Genomic DNA, 23,823 nt, shown 5'->3' with positions numbered 1-23,823 from the left:
TAAGGGCTCATGACTATTTTTGTTTCCAACTCGCCATCAATGATAAATGAGGTTTTAAAGTGAATTAATAAATAAAATCCAGCAGTAAAATGTTCAAATCTTTGTATTACCAACCTTGTAAATTAAAGAATGACAGAAACCAAAGCAGCATTTGTGGGGCAGGGCAGGGTGGGTACAAGAAAGAAAAGGAAAGTAAGTTTTGGCACTGTCTTGAACAGGTAGTCCAAGAATTTTGAGCAATGAACAGAATTATCAAGGGCCTACCACAATCCATCAGGGGATTTTTAGACCAGCTAAAGAACACCAGATATACACTTGTCAACAGTAAATAATAGAAACAGCACGATGCCAAACGATGACTTTATCTGTTTGTCATAGGTCCCCAGCAAATACCTTCTCCTGTACTATGTTCTCTTCTCCACTCCTCACACATCCCTTTCTTCCCTACAAGAAATCTTTCCCTGTTCTGAACTTCCAAAGTACTTTTATAACCCAGCATGCACATTAAAAAATTCTTTGCATGTCTTCATTCACACTAAATTCTGAAGGTGCTTTATTTGTTTTTAAACTCTGTAAGATGCTTATTCATTTCTAATTGATATGTCCATTACCTCATACCCACTGTCATCAGAGTGGATATATAAATATTTTATGAATGAATGAATGAACAATTTAATAAAAGAGATGACAAGTACAAAGGAGTAAGATTACTTCCAAGTAGGACATTCATGGTTTATCAATGATGTGTTTTAAATATTTTCTCTAAGCTCTAATGAGTTTATTAATCACCATCTAAATTTATTACAGAGGTGATAGCTGGCGAGTCTCTGAGAAACAAGATATTTTTTATTTCAAAAAGTAAGCAGAAATAGTACCAGATGAACTTCTACCAGGAAAATTAATTTTAAGGTCATTACATTTTTTTGAAGAATCAGTCTGTAGGACATTAAGCTAAAACACAGCAGCTTTTTACTTTTTAGCCTGGCATCTTAATATGGATTGAAAAGAGTACTCCACTTCATGAAAATCCTTTAGATCATTTCTTATAGAATATTTCTATGTTAAAAAATGCAACTGTTTGATTTTGAGGCAAAAATACCATATATAAAAAGTTTTCAAAAAGATTTAATATTTAAAAAAAATTTTTTTAGTTGTCAATGGACCTTTATTAGTTTATTTATATGCAGTGCTGAGAATCAAACCCTGTGCCTCACACATACTAGAAAAGTGTTCTCCCACTGAGCTACAACCCCAGCCCCAAGATTAATTTCTTAAAAACAAAAACAAACAAACAAAAAACAACCTTACACTGTTTAAGGAAAAAAAAAAAAAAACCTACCATATTCTTTTCCTTAAGATATATAAGGATGCATTATTAATCCAAAGAACAGACTTTAATGAGAACATTGGGTCATTTTCTTATCAGAAGAAATGGTATAAAGGCAATAACCAAAAATAAATGAACTACTTTTAAAAGATCTTGAAGACATATAAACATATGGATTAAATCTAAGATACTGACAAAATGAATGCCTTTATATGATAAACCTTAAATGCACATATTCTTTTCTAACCTCCACATTAAAAAAATGAGTAAGTAAATAAAATAAAACTAAAGTAGGGCTATGAATTAGAGGAATAACAGTTTTAAAATGAAAGATTACAGAAAATACAAATGTTATCAATCTTGTAAATTTTTTAACAATGGTTTTCATTCTAATTATAAAATTGATAATGATTATTATAGAAAATTTAAATAATAAAAATTATTTTTAAAAAAATTACCTATTATCCTATGGGCCATAAATTACTACTCTTAAAACTTTGATATATAACCAATCTTTCAGGTTTTTTTTCCCTATTCAACGCTTTTACAAAGAGGTTTTTTTTTTTTTAAAAAAAGAGTTAACGGTTACATATAGTAGTTGGGTTCATCCTAACAAACTCATACATGCATGGAAATCGACTGCAGTTCATTATCACTCAAAGAGTTTATTTATTTATTTATTTTTAAGATTTATTTATTTATTCTAATTTGTTATACATGACAGCAGAATCATTTCAATTCATAGTACAAATACAGAGCACAGTTTTTCATGTCTCTGGTTGTTAACAAATCAGTCACACCATTCTTAAATTTTATTTTTAACACAAACTCAGGATATTATTTTGTACTGAGTTTATTCCACTTCTCATGACATTAAATACTATTCTATAACAATTTTAACTCTTGCATAATGTTTACCCTAAAGATCAGCACAATTTAACTATTCCCTTATTTATTTCTACTCTTACATGAGTACCAATCTTATATATAAATCCATGTGCATATCTAATTATTTAGGATAAATTTCTACAAGTATACTAGCTGGAACAGAGAACAACCGTGTAATAGTTATTATAATATATATGATATATACTAATATATTGTGTATTATTAATACTATATAGTATTAATAATACACTAATATATAATGTCAAAGTACCCTCTAAAAAGGCTATATAATTTATATTTCTATTTGAAGAACATTAATGCCTATATCCTAAATTTTTCATCAATACTTTAATCTTCACTAACTTAGTAAAAAAAAAGTTTCATTTTAGCTTACATTTCTTTAGTTATCATAAAGGCTAAATATTTTTGTATGCTTATTTTCCCTTTGATTCTTCTTTATGAAATACCTATTTTGCCTAATTCTCTTTATTTATGAGTTACCTAACTTTATATTTGTAATAGTCATGTTTTACAGTTTTCTGAGATATTTATATATTAAACAGATATTAAGTCTCAATTTGTCACTTTTTTTGGTCAATATCTTATTGCAATTAATTTTTTAATCCTTTTCCACCACCAGGTTTACTGAGATACAGCTGGCAAATAAAAACTGTTATATATTTATGGTGTACAACATAATGTTTTATGTATGTACTGTGAAATGACTACCATGATCAAGCTAATTAACTTATCTATCACCTCACATATTTGTCATGGTTAGAACACTAAAGACCTATTATTAGCAATTTTTAAATATATTATCTCCAAAACTTATTTATCCTAACTGAAACTTTGTACCTTTGACCAGCAACTCCCTATTCTTTTCCCCACCCCAACTCCTACAACTATCACTCTACTTTTTTGTTTCTATGAGTTCAACTTTTTAAAATTCCACATACAAGTGATATCATGAAGTATTTGCCTGGTTCACTTGCACATAGCTTATGTAGTATGAGGTAAAAACCCAATTATTTTCTACAAAGTAAGTTTTTATCAACAAACTGGATAAAGACTCTTTAATTAAGAGAAATGCCATAGTCATCATCGATGAAATCTGTACATAGTATGCAATGGGATTTGTTTCTGGGCTTGGTATCCTTTCCATTACTGAGTTTCTGAAATAGTACCATATTTTAATTATTTAAACATTTAAACATCTGATGGTATAGTGTTCTTCTTTTATTCAACAATTTATTTCTTAAGATTTATTCTTTCTAATGAACTCTGAAGTCAATTTTTTAAGTTAAAAAATAAATCAGTGGTTTTTAGTATACTTGGAGTTGTACAGCTGTCACCACTATCTAATGTAAACCATTTTCATCACATCCCCCAAAGCAAACCCCAAACCAAACCAAACCAAAAAATCCCATTCGTATTAGCAATGAGTCATTCCCCTAGTCTCTCCTTCCTAGTGTCTGACACTCGATAATCTGCTTTGCAGATTCTGATCATACAAATGTTCCAAACACTTACAAGTGTTTATTATCTCATTCAATGCTTAATAGATTAAAATTATATGAAGTGCCCCACATATTTAGCTTATGACCTTAATCTATTATGAATATCTATCTTTATATAATTATCTAAGTACTATGTTTAGGAGCAATAAAATATTCTAATCTGTGATAAACTGTAATGTACCTAGTCCCTCAATTTTGGAGAATTAGTTTTTCAAGTTTTTAACCATTATAAATGCTACTTTTATATATCAGACCTTTATATTTAATATAATGGCCAATGTTTATTGGGCTCTTAGTAAGAGCCACTTCATGTGAATCTGTCCATTCAATGTGCATCAGTGGATGAGACAGGAAAAGGAAGCCAAAAGTTAAAAGACAGTCTAACTTCCTCAAGGTTACAGAGCAAACTGGAGGTAGAGTCAGGATGCAAGTTAGCCTGCATGAACACAGAATGTAACCTTTTATCATTACACAATACCACATCCCTATTATTTCTTTATGATGAATTCCTGGAAGCAGGACTGTTTAAGATAACAATTTTACAATGTTTATTTTCATACTCATATCATACAGGATACTAGCACTTTAAAAAGTCATTTTCAATTTTCTAATTAAAAAAATGCCAGTTTATTTTCATGTATTTTAAGTTGCTCTAGATTACTAATACTTTTGATATTGCTTCCTCTAGTAGACAAAGCATAGCAGAACATGTTATCCTAGCTGGGTCCAATGGCTTGTAACAACAGAAAAGGGATTTTGAAAACTCAGCACTCTTTTCTGAAAACAATGAGAACAAAAGATGCTGCAGTGGTGGCAGTGACAGGAAGAACGGCAGGCTCCCACACCTCCCAAGGTAGGTCAAGGAAGGCTGACAACATGTGAGCCTATGAGTAAATCCAGGCAGCTCAGCCAGAGTCCACTAATAAGCTGTCATCTTTAACATATGATGGTCTCAAGTAACAAAAATTGTGTCTTGGTCCCTTATTCCTGATTTTATGAAACGCTACTTGAAAAGGTCTACAACATGGCGGGCGGGAGTGTTTCCAAAGACCTCTAAGCTCACCTGGAGTCTGGACCCAAACTGGACCCACAAACCTCCGCTCTATCCTCCACTCCTACTCTCCCCATTATCAAACTGTGGAGTTGAGATAAACAGCTCTAAAGCACTTCGTAACACTAACAACACATCAAAGAACTTTTATGCATGCTTCCAGCCTCAGCTGTTTCCAAAGACCTAGACGAAGAGCCATTTCTCTGTTCTTACATGTATCCTGAGATTCCCCCAGTCCCTTCAAGTACATGCTGCTTTGTAAGTGTTGATTTGCTTCCTCAACCAGTTTCAATTTTTTGATAGAAAGTTCTTGTCTTTACTATCTCAATCAGTACACAGGAGAGTGGCTGGGAATGATGGGGAAGGGGGGTTGGCACTTTTTCATGAATAAATTACACTGAATTGATCAAGCAAACTGATAGCCAATTTTACCTAAATTTTTTATTCATGGGAGAGCAGATTTAAAAAACTAAAATTTAGTAAACCTCTCTGAGATGCCCAGTACTTTCCACAAATTAATTCAGGCAATAATTCTCAAAATAACCCAGAGGCAGAGAGTAGACTCCTCATTTCAAAAGTAAAAACATTAAAGCCTCACTTTCCTATATATAGCTGGTAAGGGCAGAATTTGGACTCAGGCTGATGGGAGTCTAAGTTTTGATCTTTTTTCTACTCCAGCAGGTGGACTCCACTCCTGAAACTCATAGCCATATAAACTGAAAAGAAAAGGGATTCTCTTCCAAAACTGTTAGCTTAAAATCTCCTTAAAGTAAAAAATCTCTTATTTGTTCTGGAAGAATCTCTGGCTAGGAAATAAAATAGGGAATGAGAACATGCAAAGGGAGATGTAAGAAGAAGGAGATAAGTACTCGAGATTCTTATGGCATTAAAAAGCCATAAGAAAAAAAAGGAGGGAAAAATTTAGATGCTGTAATATATAAAAAGGAGCACAAGTGATACCTGGATTTCAGTGATGAATAATATATGGTACAACTGTGGCTAACTCTAAACTATTAAAATTCTCTGGAAACCTCCACCTCCTCATTTTAAAACTGAAATTAGGTTATGAGAAGTTCCAACCTCACACTGCATCCAAATAATTCTCTGAATCTGTGGATTCAACCTCATTCTGATTTTTAGGCCTGAAATAGAACCTAGGAAACTTCAGATAATTTACAGGCTCTGTCAAATGTGGGAACACGTGGGTGGTATCTTCTGTACCCTCTCTTCTTCCCCAACTTCCAGGAGAGGATATTGGAAAAGATAGCCAGTTGATTCAGCACAGTGAGCATATAACTAGAGACTACCAAAAAATAGTTCCAAATCCTAAAAGGCTTAATAATCTTTTCTTGTTTCAGGACAAAGTAAGTGCTCAACCTTCCCTGAATGGTTTAGCCTCCCTTTGTCTACCAATGCACTAGCCTTACTGGTGCCCCAGAACCACACTAGTGGATAATGAAAACACTTCCATAATTGCCAGGTGTTCTCTAGGGGTATCAGCAGTCATAATCTGTTCATGCTACTGAACCATTACTTCCTCTACTCCTTTAGAGCTTTAAATTCTTTTGAGGAAGATTTAAAGGACAGGCTGATAGTCTGCCCACTGGGACTGAATAATAGCCTTACCTTGACATCTAGCTTGGCCAAGTGTTGTAACACCCAGATGCGATGAGACCAGGCATTATAATTGCTTGGATATCTCCCTGCTGCTTCACCACAGACTTCCATCTCTTCTTGTATTAGTCGCTGTGTCCTCTCTGAAGGGATTGTTTCCAAATTTCCTTTGGTCACAAAGGAAGGCAAGGAAGTTTCCTGAATTAGCTGTTGTAGCACCCATCGCCTGTTAAGGAAGCATTTGGGAAAAACAAGGAAAGAACATAAACCAGAGAGGAAAAAAGACAGTATTCTTTGTTCAGTGTTCTCTGCATTTATTTATTAATGCAAAATAGTCCTATCTATAAGCCTAATTTTGAGAGAAGTAAGAAGGGCTTGCTGTTTTGAAGACAATTAAATTTAGGAGTATGACTAAAACAGGACAAACAGGAAAGGAAATACTTTCTAAAACTTTAAAATCTGTCAAAAAAAGAATATCATCAGTTTTGAATGACAACTCCCAAATTCCATTTGACCAAGAAACTTAAAAGGAACTAGTCTGTGTATTTATGTGTAGTGGTGATGGTTATGGAGTATTAATTAATGGCTGGTAAATATTAGTAGCAGAGTCATGGTTCACATCTTCAATTACATGTGCATGCCTCACCCCTATGTATATTTGGGTGCAAATGAGAAGCTGCACCTGGAAAGCTTTCATTATGCAAAATTTCTATATTGCAGCATAAAATCTAGAAAGAATACAATATAATTTAAACCATCAGAAGATGTTTTAAAATGTCTTTATCCATAGATTTTTCCCTTTGTCTATTTAAGATCTGTACTAGCATACATTTAAACCAAAAGCTGTAAAAAGCATTTCTAACTACTTAATGCTTTTGGTTGTACAAACATTTTCCTCTTATGAAAGCATTCTTTTAGACTAAAAATTTCTGACCCAGAGGTACAGAAAATTGAATAAGAAAACTCAATTCATCGTGTTTAAATAATAGGTTTTGTTTAACAAAATTATTACTTCATTAAAAAACTAAAGACACCTAATAATTGATGAATGCATTTTTAATATTATCTTTGCCCTGCCCCATCCCTTTTTAAGCCCCCACACAATGCCATGACTCTCTAAGGCCTATTCCAATTTCTAGTAAATAAGAAAATACAACTGTGGTTTGAGAGGAGCTGCCTTGAAATGCTAGCCAAAGGAACAATTATACCTAAGATTCCTTATACTGAAATAAATAAAAATGCCCACAATTAAAAATAAGTGGCTTAGTGAGAATAACTACAGAGAAACTTCTCCATTATCACCAGGCAGCAAACCTTTTTCATTCAATTGTAGTCAAATAAAAGCAGTTATAAATAAGACAAATAAGCTTCTGGCTGGCCATGATTTTGAGGGTCCTTATTTCCATCTCACTACCTCAGGTCTTTAAAATTACTCTTTGCATTAGTGATTCTAGTAATTATAGCCTATGCGCCCTTTGTCTTAGCTGCCTTTAGCTTCCTTTATAAGTTAATTTGAATAACCATAACAATCACCACCAACTTCTTTACCAGGAATGCAACCTAACACATTCAAATGCAAGATACTCATTGTAGTTGAATCTCTAAATTCAGTCTTCACATTACCACAGTTAGCAGTAGCTAATGTTTACTAAGTATTTAATACATGACAGGTACTTTGGTAGTGTTTACATGTGGTACTGTTCCCATGTACCTTGAACTATTAACCGTACGATATGAGTGTAATAATTACTGTCATTTAGCAATGTGAACACTGAAAATTGAAGAGGTTAAATCATTTCTTACAAGCACTTGGGTAGCCAGTGATAGCCCTAGATTGGAAATGTAGGTAACATGACTTTAGAATTCATGCTTTGAATCAACACACAACCCTGCTTCACAATGCTGTTTCTTTCTCCAGTCATTGTTAATTCTAAACAAGAATACTATGCTGTAAATTAATCACACCTGTGAATCCATGTTTCTGGACTCTTTGGAAACTTAGTTAAGGCCAGTTTTCCTAGATGTAAGTCCTTAATTGGATTTAAAGTGCCAGAGAGGATCAGCTCTTTCCTGTAGAAAAAAAATTAAAAAACAAAACATTACTTTATTCTTCTATTCAAACATTCTGAATGACTTTTAATATAACCTCATTGTGAAGTGAATTTCTAAGAATTGGAGAGAAAGAGAATACTCCAAACCACTGTGGCATATAAAACTGTCATAAATATGTCATACACAGTTGTCAAGAATGTATTCTCTGGGGCTGGGGATGTGGCTCAAGAGGTAGCGTGCTCGCCTGGCATGCGTGCGGCCCGGGTTCGATCCTCAGCACCACATACAAACAAAGATGTTGTGTCCGCCAAATACTAAAAAATAAATATTGAAAAATTCTCTCTCTCTCTACCTCTATCTCTCTTTAAAAAAAAAAAAAAAAAGAATGTATTCTCATAATCTCAAAATAATTAATAAGCAGAAAAAGAAGTTCTTAAATAAACAACAGAACTTTAGTTAAGTATTTGGTATACTAAAGGTGTTTCCTAGCCTATCTCATTTCTAAAAGTTACATGACCTGAGAGCAGTATCTCTAAGGCAGATCCAACAGTGTTCAAGAAGTGCTCTAGCTTCTTAAATAGAACTTGATATGGTCTAGTTCATTATCAAAAAATAAATAATCCCCCAAACAACAATGAAAGAATATACATATTAAAAAAAAACAAAAAACACAGCATGATTGAAATGTAAGGAAAAAAAATCTGTTGAATCATTATCCTAATAAATAGAATTATTTTTATTTTTGAATAGTTCCTTCTTTCCTGCATGCAAATATATTTTATATCTTGCTCTCAGCACATCTTAAGAATTCTCCTATAGTTCCATATAATTTTTGTAATGAACACTGTGAATGATCATAGTTTTAATTCAGTAGCTGTGATGTAATTTAATGTCCTTTCTCCCACTGTTACATTTTAGGTTGCTTCTAACTTTTTGCTATTCTAAAAAAAATTGTGGGGAAATACCAAAAACCCTTGTGCTTGTAACTTGTTTCTTTTGTACTATAATTTGGGATAAGTTTCCAAAAGAGGTATTACCAGGTGAAATAGCTGCATGGCCCCTGATATATTGGGCCACTCTTTCTTGAATATAAACAGAAGTAATAGATATATAAGGTTTTTGTTGTTTTAAAGATGGTCAAGCCCAACCAAAGCTTCTGTGCAGTTATAAAGAACATCACAAAAGTATTTGGTACATAGTTTTCACTAAATAAAATTTAACATTTAATTTCTTGAATAAGTTTTGCATAATAGATGCTGGTATTTTTTATTATACTTCCCAATTAATTCAATATATTTATTATTTTATAATAAAACCAAATCATTTGCTCTTACTTATTAATTCTAAAATGTCCTTCTTGGGGTAGAGCTGATTATTAATTTATTTTAGAGAAGTTTCTACTCAACAAAACCAGAGTCAGTCTCTTATATTGGATTAGATGGATTTGGTTCCTAAATACCATAAAAAATTCTTTTTAGTAGCAATAAACTATTTCTAAATTTTTATTTGATAAGGAAAATAACTTCCTTTTTAATGAAAATACTAATTAGTGACAATGAATACTTGTATTTTATAATTGTTTTAAGGTTAGTAATTTTATAATTTGAAGCAATACCCAGAAGGTTTATAGTCATTTTAATAAATGGATTTATGGACTATTTTCTTTTCAATGGACAGGAAACCTATTTATCATTAAAAAGAAATGTAATGCAAGTCAATTGCTTTTATAGTCTTAGATATTTTCTGTTCTGAGATCAGTAATATTTTTTTGTATACAATAAGTAGGAATATTTATGAAGTAAAAAGAGGTAAAAGATTGCTCTATGTAATTTTAACTACTTTGTAGAGCAGTGCTTTTCAACATGGTTCCAACATCAGTCATCATCTGGAACTTAGGATAAATGCAAATGCTCAGGCCTCACCTGGACACACTGAATGGGAAACAGTGGGCAAGTAATCTGTGTTTTAATAAAAGTGGGCAAGTAATCTGTGTTTTAATAGCCCTTCAGATGAGAAATATTAAAGTTCAAATCCACTATTACAGAAAATTTATTGTATTAACCTTAATTTCTATTTACTAAATTCAAGACTTGTCCTTATTTGCAACTGCTTTTCTTTATTCCCAGATATAAGATATATAATAAATTTTTTCTTCAGAAAAGAAGGAGTCACCTCTTTACTAACTAACTTAATCAATGATATCTATGAATGCCATAGAATCATAAAAAAGAAAGCAAAATTTAAATATCAATTTAATAAACATTCCTAGAGGCAGGACTGAACAACTTGTAAGTGTTGTATACTGTTGTAAACAAATTTTTAAAAGACACCTTAAAAAGAAGTATACTAAGTGGTTACATTATGGCAATTGCACATCCTATAGATACAATTAAAAAACAATAATTGCTCTAATAAATTTGAGTTTCAAGTAAGAATATGGCTGGAGATAAAATTTCCATTCATTCATGGATTCAAAAAGTACTCTAACTCAAACAAGTTAAGATATTAATATGATAAGCTCTGGAAAACTACTGGATAGCTTTAAAAAAAAAAAAAAAAAGGCTTTTGTGATGATAGTCACTGATATAAATAATGCTAAAATTCCCCAATGAGACACTGCTTACAGAGGAGGAATGAAGCTAGAATCATCAAATAATCATGGAGAGAACTAACTCGAAGGGGAAAAGGTGTTGGTATTTTTTGGAGATTAGAGAACAGAGTTAGTGAAGAAAGTACCATAATTTAGGTATAATCTTTGTGGAAAGAAATTATGAGGGCTGCCTTCTGAAAAAGGGTGAGAAGGAAAAAGAATGAGGGACTTTAAAAAAACAACAAAAAGAATTATGAAAGGAATGAGATTTTCCACAAAGCAGATTTTTCAAACAATAACTTAATCTTTGCTGTATATTTCGTTCAACAACTGAAGAGTATATGAAAAAATTTAAAAAAACTCATCACTTTCCTTTCAAGTCCTCCTGTTCATCATTATGAAAATCAGCTAGCTATCTATAGTTAAACAGGCCCATAGGAACCTTCAGAAGTTACTAAAGTAAGCAGCATGATTCCCTTCTCTAGGAGATAACTATACTTTTTATACTTCCACAAAGTTTATTTTACTTTTTAGATTTTTCTATTTTTTATCTCAAACTGTATTTTGATTATGATCTCCACTGGTTAGGTCAGTAATTGGCACATAATAAATATTGAGTAAATAAATGCCATCTTTTTTCCCCTCAATCTCAGTAACTCTGTCTGAAGCAACAAAAATAATAACAGCCATCCTTGTAAAAATTATCATCTACAGAACATTTCCTGAATCAGGTACTATTTTAAGTGATTTACATATATTACCTAATTACTACCACAACAATCTTATAGTAAGTATTTGTTGAGTTACATGAAATTGCTAGTATTCAACTTTTCTAAAAAAATAAACTTTTTTATTTTATAACTTCCATATTTTTACAGAAAGTTATAAGGATAATACAGAGAATTCCTGTACACTTCGCACCCAGTTTTCCTCATCAACATCTTGTATTACTGTGGTTCACTTATCAAAACTGATGATTAATAATGATATATTATTAGTGGAAGTCCACACTTCACTCAGAATTCCTTAGTTTTTACCAAATTCCTTTTTCTGTTTCAAAGTCCCATCCACGATTCCACATTATATTTAGTTGTTATGTCTTCTTAGGCTCTTCAAATTTACATTGCTTTTAACGGCCTTGATAGTTTTAAAAGTATTGGTCAGGTATTGTATATACTGTATTTCTCGTGATTAGATTAGTGTTATGGGTTTGGCAGAGGAAGACCACACAGCTAAAGGGTCATTCTCATGTATTCATAGTAGGGACACATAGTATCAAGATGCTATTGATGCTGATATGGATTACTGGGCTGAGGTAATATATGTCAGGTTTCTTTAGTACTTTTAGGAAGGAAGTCACTATGATTTTTTATTCAGTGCACACTGCACAATTAAGGTGTCTGGAATTAAGCTCCAAATCCTTGAAGGGAACCATCCAGATAAATAAGATAAATTAACAAGATATTTGTCCCCTACTTATTAATTGATTCATTTATATCAGTATGGACTTATGGATATGGGGTCTAAGCCATTACTATATTACAATAGTCCCCTTTATCTGCAACTTAAGTCATCCACAATCAACAGTAGTTTTGAAAATTTTAAATGGAAAATTCCAGAAATAATTCACAAATTCTAAAGTGCATGTATTCTGAGTAGCAGGATGAAATTTCGTCTGTATGGCTCAGGATGTCAATCATCCCTTTATCCAGCTATTCCTCTTCTCGGACTATACCCAAGGGACCTAAAAACAGCATACTACAGGGACACAGCCACATCAATGTTTATAACAGCACAATTTACAATAGCTAAACTGTGGAGCCAACCTAGATGTTCTTCAGTGGATGAATGGATAAAAAAATTGTGGCATTTATACACAATGAAATATTATTTTTAGTCACTTGGTGGAAAAAAGCATACTCTCCTTGGCTTCAGGCATCTGCTGGGGGGTCTTGGCACATACCTCCCCAGGATAAGGGGGTGGATATGTGTCTACTTTGTTGCTCAAATAATTTCAGTGCCTTATTGAAAGCTCTTTCAACAGGTTTTATATTCCTTTAGCATACCCTCACCATGCTGATTTTTGAACACATTTCTTCCTTTATAAGATGCTTTAGGCTCATCTTGTATACTTCCTACCTTGATCCTAGAATCAGCCATTTATCTAAGAAAACCAATTCCTTCTCTTAGAGAATGGTGTTAGAAATGAACACTAGGATGTTGAGATTCAACTTTCTTTTAAGTGTACAAAAACAATTTCATAAACCAGAAACTGCATCTAACAGAAGAAAAAGTAGGCCCTAATCTTCATCATGTGGGGCTAGACCCCAACTTTCTTAATAAGATGCCTATAGCACAAGAGTTTAAACCAAGAATCAACAAATGGGATGGATTCAAACTAAAAAGTTTTTTCTCAGCAAAAGAAATAATCTATGAGGTGAACAGGGAGCCTACATCTTGGGAACAAATTTTTACCCCTTACACATCAGATAGAGCTCTAATCTCTAGGGTATATGAGGAGCTCAGCAAGATAAGCACCAAAAAAACAAATAATCCAATCAACAAATGGACCAAGGACCTGAACAGACACTTCTCAGAAGAGGATATACAATCAATCAACAAATATACGAAAAAATGCTCATCATCTCTAGCAATCAGAGAAATGCAAATTAAAACTATGCTAAGATACCATCCCAGTAAGAGTGGCACCCATTATGAAGACAAACAACAACTAGTGTTGGCGAGGATGCAGGGAAAAAGGTACACTCATACACTGCTGGTGGGACTGCAAATTAGTGCAATTTGGAAAGCAGTCTGGAGATTCCTTGGAAAGCTGGGAATGGAACCACCATTTGACACAGCTATTCCTCTTCTCAGACTATACCCAAGGGACCTAAAAACAGCGTACTACAGGGACACAGCCACATCAATGTTTATAGCAGCACAATTCACAATAGCTAAACTGTGGAGCCAACCTAGATGTTCTTCAGTGGATGAATGGATAAAAAAATTGTGGCATTTATATACAATAAAATATTACTCAGCACTAAAAAACAATTAAGATCATGGCATTTGCAGGGAAATGGATGGCATTAGAGCAGATTATGCTAAGTGAAGTTAGCCAATCCCAAAAAAACAAATGCCGAAATGTTTTCTCTGATATAAGGGGGGTGACTCAAAGTGGGGTAGGGAGGGAGAGCATGGGAGGAAAATTACCTCTAGATAGAGAACAGGGGAGGGAGGGAAAGAGAGGGAGAAGGGGAATAGCTAGGATGATGGAAGGAGAGGGTCATCATTATACAAAATTCATGTATGAAGATGTGAATTTGGTGTTAACATACCTTATATACAAAGAGATATGATAAATGGTGGTATAAAAGTATATTAATTATATGCAAAAAAAATAAGAGAGCTCATGTATAATGGCATAATTTGGTGTGAAAATACTTTATATACAGAGTTACAAAAAAATTGTGCTGTGAATGAAAAATTATGAAGGTAATGCACTCTACTATTGTCATGTATGTAAGAAATAAATAAAAAAAAGAAAGAAAAAAAAACAATTTCATATGGTTTAATCTAATATTATCTCAATTTTACAGATGATGAAACTGAGACTTAGAGAGGTTCAGTAAGTCATTCAAGGTTTCCTAGCCCCAAGTGTCAAAACCAAACATAAAATCTTCAAATTATAGTTACCAATTTAAATCAATATGCTGAATGAAGAACTTGAATCCCTGGAGCCTTGTGTCGGCTCTTCTAGTTGCTCAAAGATGTTTTGCTTTAACTAATGAAAAAAATTGGATATTATTATGAAATCAACCTATTTCATCAAGTAATCCACAAATATTGAAAGTAGAAAAAATAGCTTTTTATAACTAGCAGAATCTTAAAAATTAATTAATTTATTCTACTGGGAACTGAATCCAGGGGTGCTCTACCAATGAGCTACATCCCTAACCCCATCCCTTTTATTTATTTTTTTTTATAAAATTTTGAAACAGGATCTCTCCAAGTTGCAGAGGCTAGCTTCAGACTTGTGATCTTCCTGCTTTAGCCTCTGGAATAGATGGGGTTATAAGAATGTGCCACAAAGCCCAGCATATGCATCACTCACTACAAGAGCTAGCTCAAAAACTTGTTCATGCCCCTATTTTCCCCCTAAAACCACAGCACTTACAAACTGAACTAGAGGAGTATTATCTTTTACCAGTTTGTAAAATATAGTAAAAAATGACCCAATGTCTCCCAGGGTTACTGCAAAAGAAATATACAAACAAGTAAACAAAGTGCAGAGTATTTGATTTGTAATAGAGACCTTATATGTTAGACCAGTTTATTTCCAAAGCTGGTTGATTTCTACTCAGAATGTAAAATTTACCCATAATTCTGTCTTTAAATATCAATCAGTTATACTAATAATAAAATTTACTAGAACACATACCTGCAATTGACTTTTTAAAAATCAAGATTCCCTTTCTACTCATCCAGGAGACAATGGCCCTTCATAAGACCAATCACATGTAATGAAAAAAAACAAGTTTCAAAAGAAACATGAAAATTTAAAATCTTTTAGTTCACAGATAAGAAAATAAAACTCTTGAGAAATTTAAAGTTTTGTCTTAAGCTGACTGATAACTGATGAAACAGAACTAAATTCTCTAAGAGAAGGTTCTTTCTCCTATACTGCACTGCCTTAAAAATATACAATAAATAATGTGTGTATGTGTGCATATATATGTGTGTGTATATATATGTATGTGTGTATACACATATATACAGATCTGTATATATGTTATGCTAGTTAATTTTTTGCTGAGATTTTCAGTTCTTCTCAAACGATGAGGAATATCACAACGTGAATAAAAATGTAATACTCCCCTCTCCCTATTATCTTCATGTCTTTTTCACTTAACATGACTTATTTTCAGTTCCCAGCTTTCAAATCGCATATGTATTATGTGCCAGGCACTAGAGAAATATAAGGGGAAAAGAAATAAGACATGGCCCCCTCATATGAGAAAGTTCTCAACTGTAAAGCCACAGTACCTTCCTAAAAGTCCTCTTTGCTGATTCTTCCTCATCTTGAAATGCTAAAACAGTACTATCCAATAGAAATACAATGAGTCACAAAAGTAAGCATATGTAAGATTTTAAATTGTCTAAGTTATATTAGAAATAAATACAAATGTATTTCACTTAATTCAGTATATCCAAAATTTTATAATTTCAAGGAGTTATCAATATAAAAATCATTGATATATTTCACTTTGGGGTTACTTGGCCACTTGTGGCCAATGGCTACTGTATTGGAGTATGCAACTGTTAAAATACTATAGTGTCCCAGGGCTCATCTTTGGACTGGTTATTTTCACTATCTATACCCACTCCAAAAAAAGATCCCAACAGTTCATGGCTTTCAAACCATCTATATGTTATCAATCCCCACATTTATATCTGGCCCAGAACACCTCCCTGAACTGCAGATAATATAGAAATACATGGACACAAACCTAACATGTCCTAAACTGAAACTATTAACTGCCAACTAGCACCTACCCCTACCCCTACCTCCCAAATATACTCCTCTTCCACATATTTCCATTTTGGTAAACTCAGAGCAAAAAAAAAAACAGAGTAAGACATGCCTCCCTTCTTCCTATTTTCTAAAGCTTAAAATTTCACTACTTCTTACCACTTCTATTGAGCTGTTCTTCAACATCTCTCACCTTAATTATTGGAAGCACTCCCTAACTTCCCAACCACTCCCTACACTCCTTATAGTCTACTTTCCACACAGGAAACAAGAGATTTTTTAAAATTCATTTTTCACTTCTCAATTTTTTGATATATATGTATATATGTATATTATACATATATTACATATATGTATATATATTATATATGTACTTTTTTTTCTTTTTTAGTTGTTGTTGGACCTTTTTTTTACTGTGCAGTGCTGAGAATCGAACCCAGTGCCTCACACATGCTAGACAAGTGCTCTACCACTGAGCCACAACCCAAACCCCAACCCCGGGAAAGAGTTTTAAAACCTAAGTTAATGTCCCTCCTTAGCTTGAAAGCCTTGAATGACTTTGTTTTATCCAAAGTCAAAGTCCTTACAACAGTTAAACCTTGTGAGAGCTGGCCTGTTTCTCTGAGCACATCTCTTACACTAACATTCATTCATGATCCTCTAGCTACACTGGCTTCCTTGCTATCCCAGAACAACCAGGAACACTGGCAGGCAATACTGATGGCTTTTCCACGTGCTGTTCTTTCTCCTTGGAAGGCTTTTCACCCGAGAAATCAAAGGATTGCTCAAAAATGACACCTATTTAAAACTGTAATGCCACTCCTCCTGTTCTGTTTTTGGCCTTCCCTACATTCTTTTCCTACTTTTTCTCCACAGGAATTATCACCAAGTGGTCTGCTATATATTTCACTTATAAATGCCCTTATTGCTTTTCTTCCCCTTTTAAAATAAACATTCCACAAGAATAGGAATTTTTGTTTGTTTTATTCATGGTTCTATCCCCAGGACCTAACACCTAGTATATAAGTTAATAGATAAATATTTGATGAATGAACAAACGTTGTCAAGTATTGTTTGAAACACGACATAACATATAAAGTCACAGGACAATCCCAAGCATATAGTAGCCTCTCAATAAACATTAATCTATTTCTTTACCACTGCAATGCTTTTCACAAGAGAATCAGATTTTTAAAATTATAAAAAAAGTAAAGTCTTACATCTTATTCTATACTTTTTATATTTATGTTTATACTCTTTAAATAGCTAATTATTATTCAAAGGACAGTGTAAAAAGACATATAATAGAACTTATCTTCTTAAAAATCCATTGCACACATGAAATTCAGTAGCAACTCAAAATGTGATTGCTTAAAATACATAAAATTAAAGTATGACTTAAGCCATCTTTAAACATAGAGAATTATAATCTCTGGCTCTTTTCTATGGGAAAATATGAAATATATCTTGATCTGAATTGTGATATTTCTATCAAATATTTTGGGTTTGAAAGCTGTAATAATCAGAATCAAAGAATGTAATATATAAATAAAATGTGACACCAAGCTACTGAGTATCAGAGATTTTTGAATGATATGCCCCTCAATATTAGTGATAAAACCAAGACTAAAAGTTCTTGGCTTTGAATCCCCATCCTATGTACTTTCTACTGTACTACAGAGCTTCTCACACACCTTATAATCCAATCAATTAGGCCAGTTGCCTGTAACCCCTAGAAAGGAAGAAAAGTAAAAGCATACATCAAACAAAACTCAACATGGACATTTATATTTTAGACAAAAGTTTATAGAATACAGAAATGCAAAAAGGAGCATGGTTTATGTGTTAGAATTGCTGTGAAGTTATTATGAAGAAGGGGTTGAAGAAATAAATGTAGGATGCCCTGGACATACGGTTTACATTTCATTTTTCAAACAGCTAACAACTCACAGAGCTTCTAAGACTTAAGAAATCTAGACAAATTTTATCTTATCACTGATGAAAACTACATACCTTACATTCCATGCTGTGGTAAAGTCTGGGTTTAAAAGCAGCAGGGTACACGTGACATCTATCAATTCTAAAATAAAGAGAAGTAATTTTAAAAACAAATAGTCTTGACCTTTAAATCTTAGTTTCTTTATCTTAAGGTTCTCTCCTTTTCTGTCATATAACAGCATATATCTCAGGTCGTATTAATTTTAAAGACAGATACCTGGCTCTAAACTGAAGATTATCCTCAAGACTTTCTTCCACTTAGGTCTACCTTTTCTAAAACTCAGACCTTGAAACAATTTTACAATATGCCAGTAAATAATTAACCACTTCATTCTTTCAGTAGTTTTGGCACTAATATTTACCAAGGAAAAGAAATAATTTCTAACCACTTTCATTTAATTTCATAAATATCAAATATGTGCAAATGTTCAAAAGAAAAAAAATCACTCATAATACAACCCATTTAACATAATTAATTTAAAATTTCCTACAAAAATTTTCCCTCTTTGCATATTTTTACATAACTATAGCAATGATAAAACTACTATAACTATAGCAATGATAAAACTACATAACTATAGCAATGATAAAACTACTATAACTATACCAACTACTATAAACATTTTAAACAGATGCTGTATCTTATAGATCCTTTTTTTATGATGTGTTTCCTGAAGTAGAACTACCATGTTGGATCAATATAAAAACCAGTATGGCTCCTACTAAGCATTTCCAAATTGTCCTCCAAGTGGATTGTATCTACGTATACCGACAAGAATAACATAAATGTATTTATGTCCCTCTAATTCTGACCTATATAATTGTTTTTAAAAAATCAGTGTGATGAATTTTAAAAATTGCACTGTTTTTAATTTTATACTTTTACATTTATTCATATAAACTTTTTTTTTCATTTGTTTGTGACTTATAGTTCACCTAGAATAGCCTACACATATTCATAAGCTATTTACCAATCATGGTCTTAACAAAATTTCAACATATTCTAATAAGCTCCATAAGCCTATTTTAAAAATAAAATGAGTAAAATTTAGATAAAGGAGAATTCTAGATTCTAGAATTCAGATTATTAAACCAGGATTATTAAATTCTAAATCAGGTAACCCTACCAAGTGTGTATCTAAGTGCCAACCAAATAAAATAATAAAAATGATTGCTATAGCTTATTTACCATTATTGTGTACCAGACATATTAAGCACTTTATTCACATTCTTTCACTATAGTCTCATAATCATGGTCCAAGATACACTTACTCAGCTTTACGGACAGGGAAAATGAGATACTCAAAGTTTAAGCAATTTGCCCATAGACACTGAATTAGTATCTGACAACTTAGTGCTTTTAACAAATCAATTATACTGCAATTGAAATGTCTGTCTACATGAAGTGGGATATTTTCAGTGTGTAAGTAATAAATTTTTAAAATCTAAGAACAAACACACTTAAGTGTATCCTATCGTCATTTAAATATATTCTAATTAACAAAATCAATTATTGTTGGGGCTAGGATTGTGGCTCAGCGGCAGAGCGCTCCCCTAACATGGGTGGGATCCCAGTTTGATCCTCAGCACCATATAAAAATAAAGGCATTGTGTTGTGTCCATCTACACCTAAAAATATTTTTTAAAAAATCAATTATTATATTTTCATACGATCTTAATAAAAGAATAACATTTATTTTGAGTTCCATGATTTCATCACTATGGAACATACTGTAATGTTTAATACATAAGCAACAAACAGTAGGATTAACACACATTTATTTTTGACCTGCATTCTTCCTATTATGTTATTACATGCAAAAACATAATATGCCTATAAATATGTAAATTAACTTCTTTATTCTTTTAATAGTTTTAGGCACTATTTTAATATTTGCCAAGGAAAATGCACTTTTAATTTATTAAGTCTATGCCATTAGTCATTTAATTGTACAAACATTATAAGTACTGACAATATGCAAAGATTAAATTGGACCCTTACAACTGAAAGAATGGATATAATTGTAAATGAAACCAGATTTTACCCTTGATAAAGTTACCCACTAGTTGGAGAGACCATATAAATAATTATAAGGCAAAATTAATAGTTACTGGAGCACCTATGGGAGACTAAATGAATATGGTTATAAAGGCACTGAAGACCACAGAAAAGTATGGCATGTGAGAAGATGCATGAACTTCACAGCCAGCTCTTAAAGACACAATAGTTAGTAGAGTATGACTACACCACAGGGTGCTGGAGATATATATTAGAAAAATGAAGCCTTCTAGAACCTGGTTCCAATTTCTTTTCTGCCTGGCTTTCCACGATTTCCCTTCACATGCCATGCTCCACCTAAAGCCAAACCCCATCATTCTGGGAACATATCTCTAATCAGTTGACCTTCTATTCTCTGGACATAGCTGAGATTTACCTACTTGCTATTCTTTTCACCAGAAATGGCCTCCTGTGTTCAAATATTTATACCAATAGCAATAAACCTTTTATATCTCAGGAACTCTGAAGTGTATCTTTCCCATAAAGGCTTTCCTGACCTACCTAGCTAGAAAAAAATCTTTCATCTGTTTTGTATGTACCTTACTTTGTTACTTATATAAATATTATTCTCTTAATCAAACTATAAATCAGGGAGACAGATCCTCCCTAACACATCTTCAAATTATTCATTCACTCAAAAATTCTGTAAGCATATATAACAACCTAGGCACTGAGCTGGATGACGATGATTAAGATATGGTCTCTGCCCAGAAGAAATTCCATATTAGTCCCACAGAACAGAGGAGCGGTAAGAGCACAAGACTTAAAGACACAACAGCTGCCAGGACCCGTGGTGCACACTCCCAACAGCTTGGGAGGCTGAGGCCCTAAGCAACCCAGTGAGACCCTGTCTCTAAATTTAAAAAAAAGGCTGGGGATAAAGGGCCCCTGAATTAAATTCCCAGTACCAGAAAAAAAAAAAAAAAAAAAAAGACACAATACCTGGGTTGGCATCCAAGGCTCTCTACTTACTACCTACAACACTTCTTTAAGATCTCAGTTTCCTTCCAGGTACGGTAGTACATGCCTATGATTCCAGTGGCTCAGGAAACTGAGCCAGGAGGATCGAGTTCAAAGCCAGCCTCAACAAAAAAAATGAGGCATTAAGCAACTCAGTGAGACCCTGTATCTAAATAAAAATACAAAATAGGGTTGGGGATGTGGCTCAATGGTGGGGTGCCCCTGAGTTCAATCCCTACACCCCAAAAAACCCACAAAACAAAACAAAAACAAAAACCTCAGTTTCCTTCCCTGTGAAATGGGGATGATAAACATTGCACAGTATTTTATAAAATGAGATCTATCCCATTTCTCCACAGTTTGGAGAAATAACTGCTCAATAAGTATTTATTCAACTAAACACTATTGCTACTTACCAACGAAGAAATGAATATTTTCAACATCAATTAATCAAATCAGATGAGTCAGTTGTTCCTATAGTAAAACTGTAAATTTCTAAACTTGTAAGGTAGTGACAACATCAAAACCCAAATACTTACTAAATAAGTAGCTATGTGGAAAGGTTTATGCACGATGAGAAAGTCTCCAGAATTTCTTTGATGGCTACAACTCTTTAAAAGCCATTAAGCTACTTAGGTAAACTGGCACTTCATTCCTTGGACTCTTCTTCCTCAAGACAATGTCTGACAAATGGTAGTTGCTATATATACTTCTAATAACTCTTTTCCCCCAACTGCTACAAGTGAAGACAAGTTCACCCTTCATTAGAAAGAGATCTCCATACAGAAGCAATAGGCAAAAACTCACAAATACAGCAAATACTCAAGTCTCCACTTTTCAATTTGTGGTTGATCAAAGTAACATTTTGTTTACTCAAAGCTTTGCTTTCTCTTAGGAGAGTGATAGCAAGTTATTGAGTACACAGCCTAGCTCTCCTATTTAGTGGAATTCCTGGGCATGTCACTCACTGTGCTTTAGTGTTCCTATTTGTAAACTGAAGCTAATAACTGTAATACCTTAGAGGGGTATTAAGTGATTAAAACCATTAAGTGTCAGGCAGTATACAACATACAGTAAACACCGAACGAAAAATCCTGTTACGAAGGTGTATCTTCTAGCCCAGTTCCATAGGTCATACTGGGACTGGATGTCTTCAGATGAGGAAAAAGAATTTCCTAAGTGGGATGAGTAGTGACCACGGAGTAGAGGAATACTTTCCAACTTCTATGAATCTCAGGACTTAAAATATCCAACAGCCTCCACCAACGATTAATGGGCTTGGTAACACACAGAACCATGTGCCTCCCTCTTTGATACACTGGCCAACTCTGCCTGATTCATGACTCAAGTTGAAATGCAAGAGGTGGGGTAAAGTAGAATGTCAGAAGCAGGAAAGGGCTAATTAAAGAAAAGTAACTAGTAATACTGGATATCATTAGAGACAGATCCTCACAGAAACCCTCTGAGGTCTTGATTAGCATTCCCTGCTTTTGGTGTAGAAACATGAAGAATTTAAGTAATTTGCCTAAGGTCGCTGTTAAGGAACTTCAGGGGGCTGATTAATTGAAATTTTATTTTTTATTTTTATTTGTTCTTTTTAGATAAACATGACAGTACAGTGTATTTGACATATTATACACATAAGGAGTACAATTTATTGTAATTAGGATCCCATTCTTGCAGTTGTACATGATGTGGAGTTTCACTGGTCATGTATTCATATATGAACATAGGAAAATTATGTCCAATACATTCTACTCTCTTCTCAATACCCCTCTGGCTCCTCCTTATTGTCTAATCCAATGAACTTCTATTCACCCATACTCCCACCATTTTGTGTTAGCATCCACATATCAGAGAACACACTGGCCTTTGGTTTTTTGGGATTGGCTTATTTCACTTAGCATCACAGTCTCCAAATTCCATCCATTTACTGGCAAATGCCATAATTTCATTCTTCTTTATGGTTGAGTATTATTCCATTGTGTATATACACATTTTATTTATCCATTTACCTACTGAAGGGCACCTAGGTTGGTTCCATCGTTTAGCTACTATGAATAGAACTGCTAAACACATTGATGTAGCTATCACTGTAGTATGCTGATTTGTTAGAGTCTGTAAACAAGTCAGGATGGCGCCTGGCATTTTGCCAGAGAAATGTTAGAGTCTGTAAACAAGTCTGGATGGCGCCTGGCAAAATGCCAGAGGGAGTGGTTTGTGAAGTA

General features: G+C 33.3%; 1 protein-coding gene across 3 annotated transcripts in view; it reads right to left on the bottom strand.

The window, feature by feature from the left end:
- Ptar1 (protein prenyltransferase alpha subunit repeat containing 1) overlaps positions 1–23,823 on the bottom strand; it is a 46,781-nt gene that overhangs the window by 5,391 nt on the left and 17,567 nt on the right. For all 3 annotated transcript variants that reach the window (XM_027940127.2, XM_027940128.2, XM_027940129.2), the window contains exons 3-5: positions 18,592–18,658; positions 8,366–8,470; positions 6,413–6,626 (exon numbers count right to left, since the gene is read on the bottom strand). In XM_027940127.2, the coding sequence (XP_027795928.2) occupies positions 6,413–6,626; positions 8,366–8,470; positions 18,592–18,658 (386 nt within the window). The remainder of the gene's footprint in view (positions 1–6,412; positions 6,627–8,365; positions 8,471–18,591; positions 18,659–23,823) is intronic.

Source organism: Marmota flaviventris, chromosome 13 (assembly GCF_047511675.1).
Source record: "Marmota flaviventris isolate mMarFla1 chromosome 13, mMarFla1.hap1, whole genome shotgun sequence".
NCBI lineage: Eukaryota > Metazoa > Chordata > Mammalia > Rodentia > Sciuridae > Marmota > Marmota flaviventris.
This window is presented reverse-complemented; position numbering and strand designations above follow the sequence as displayed.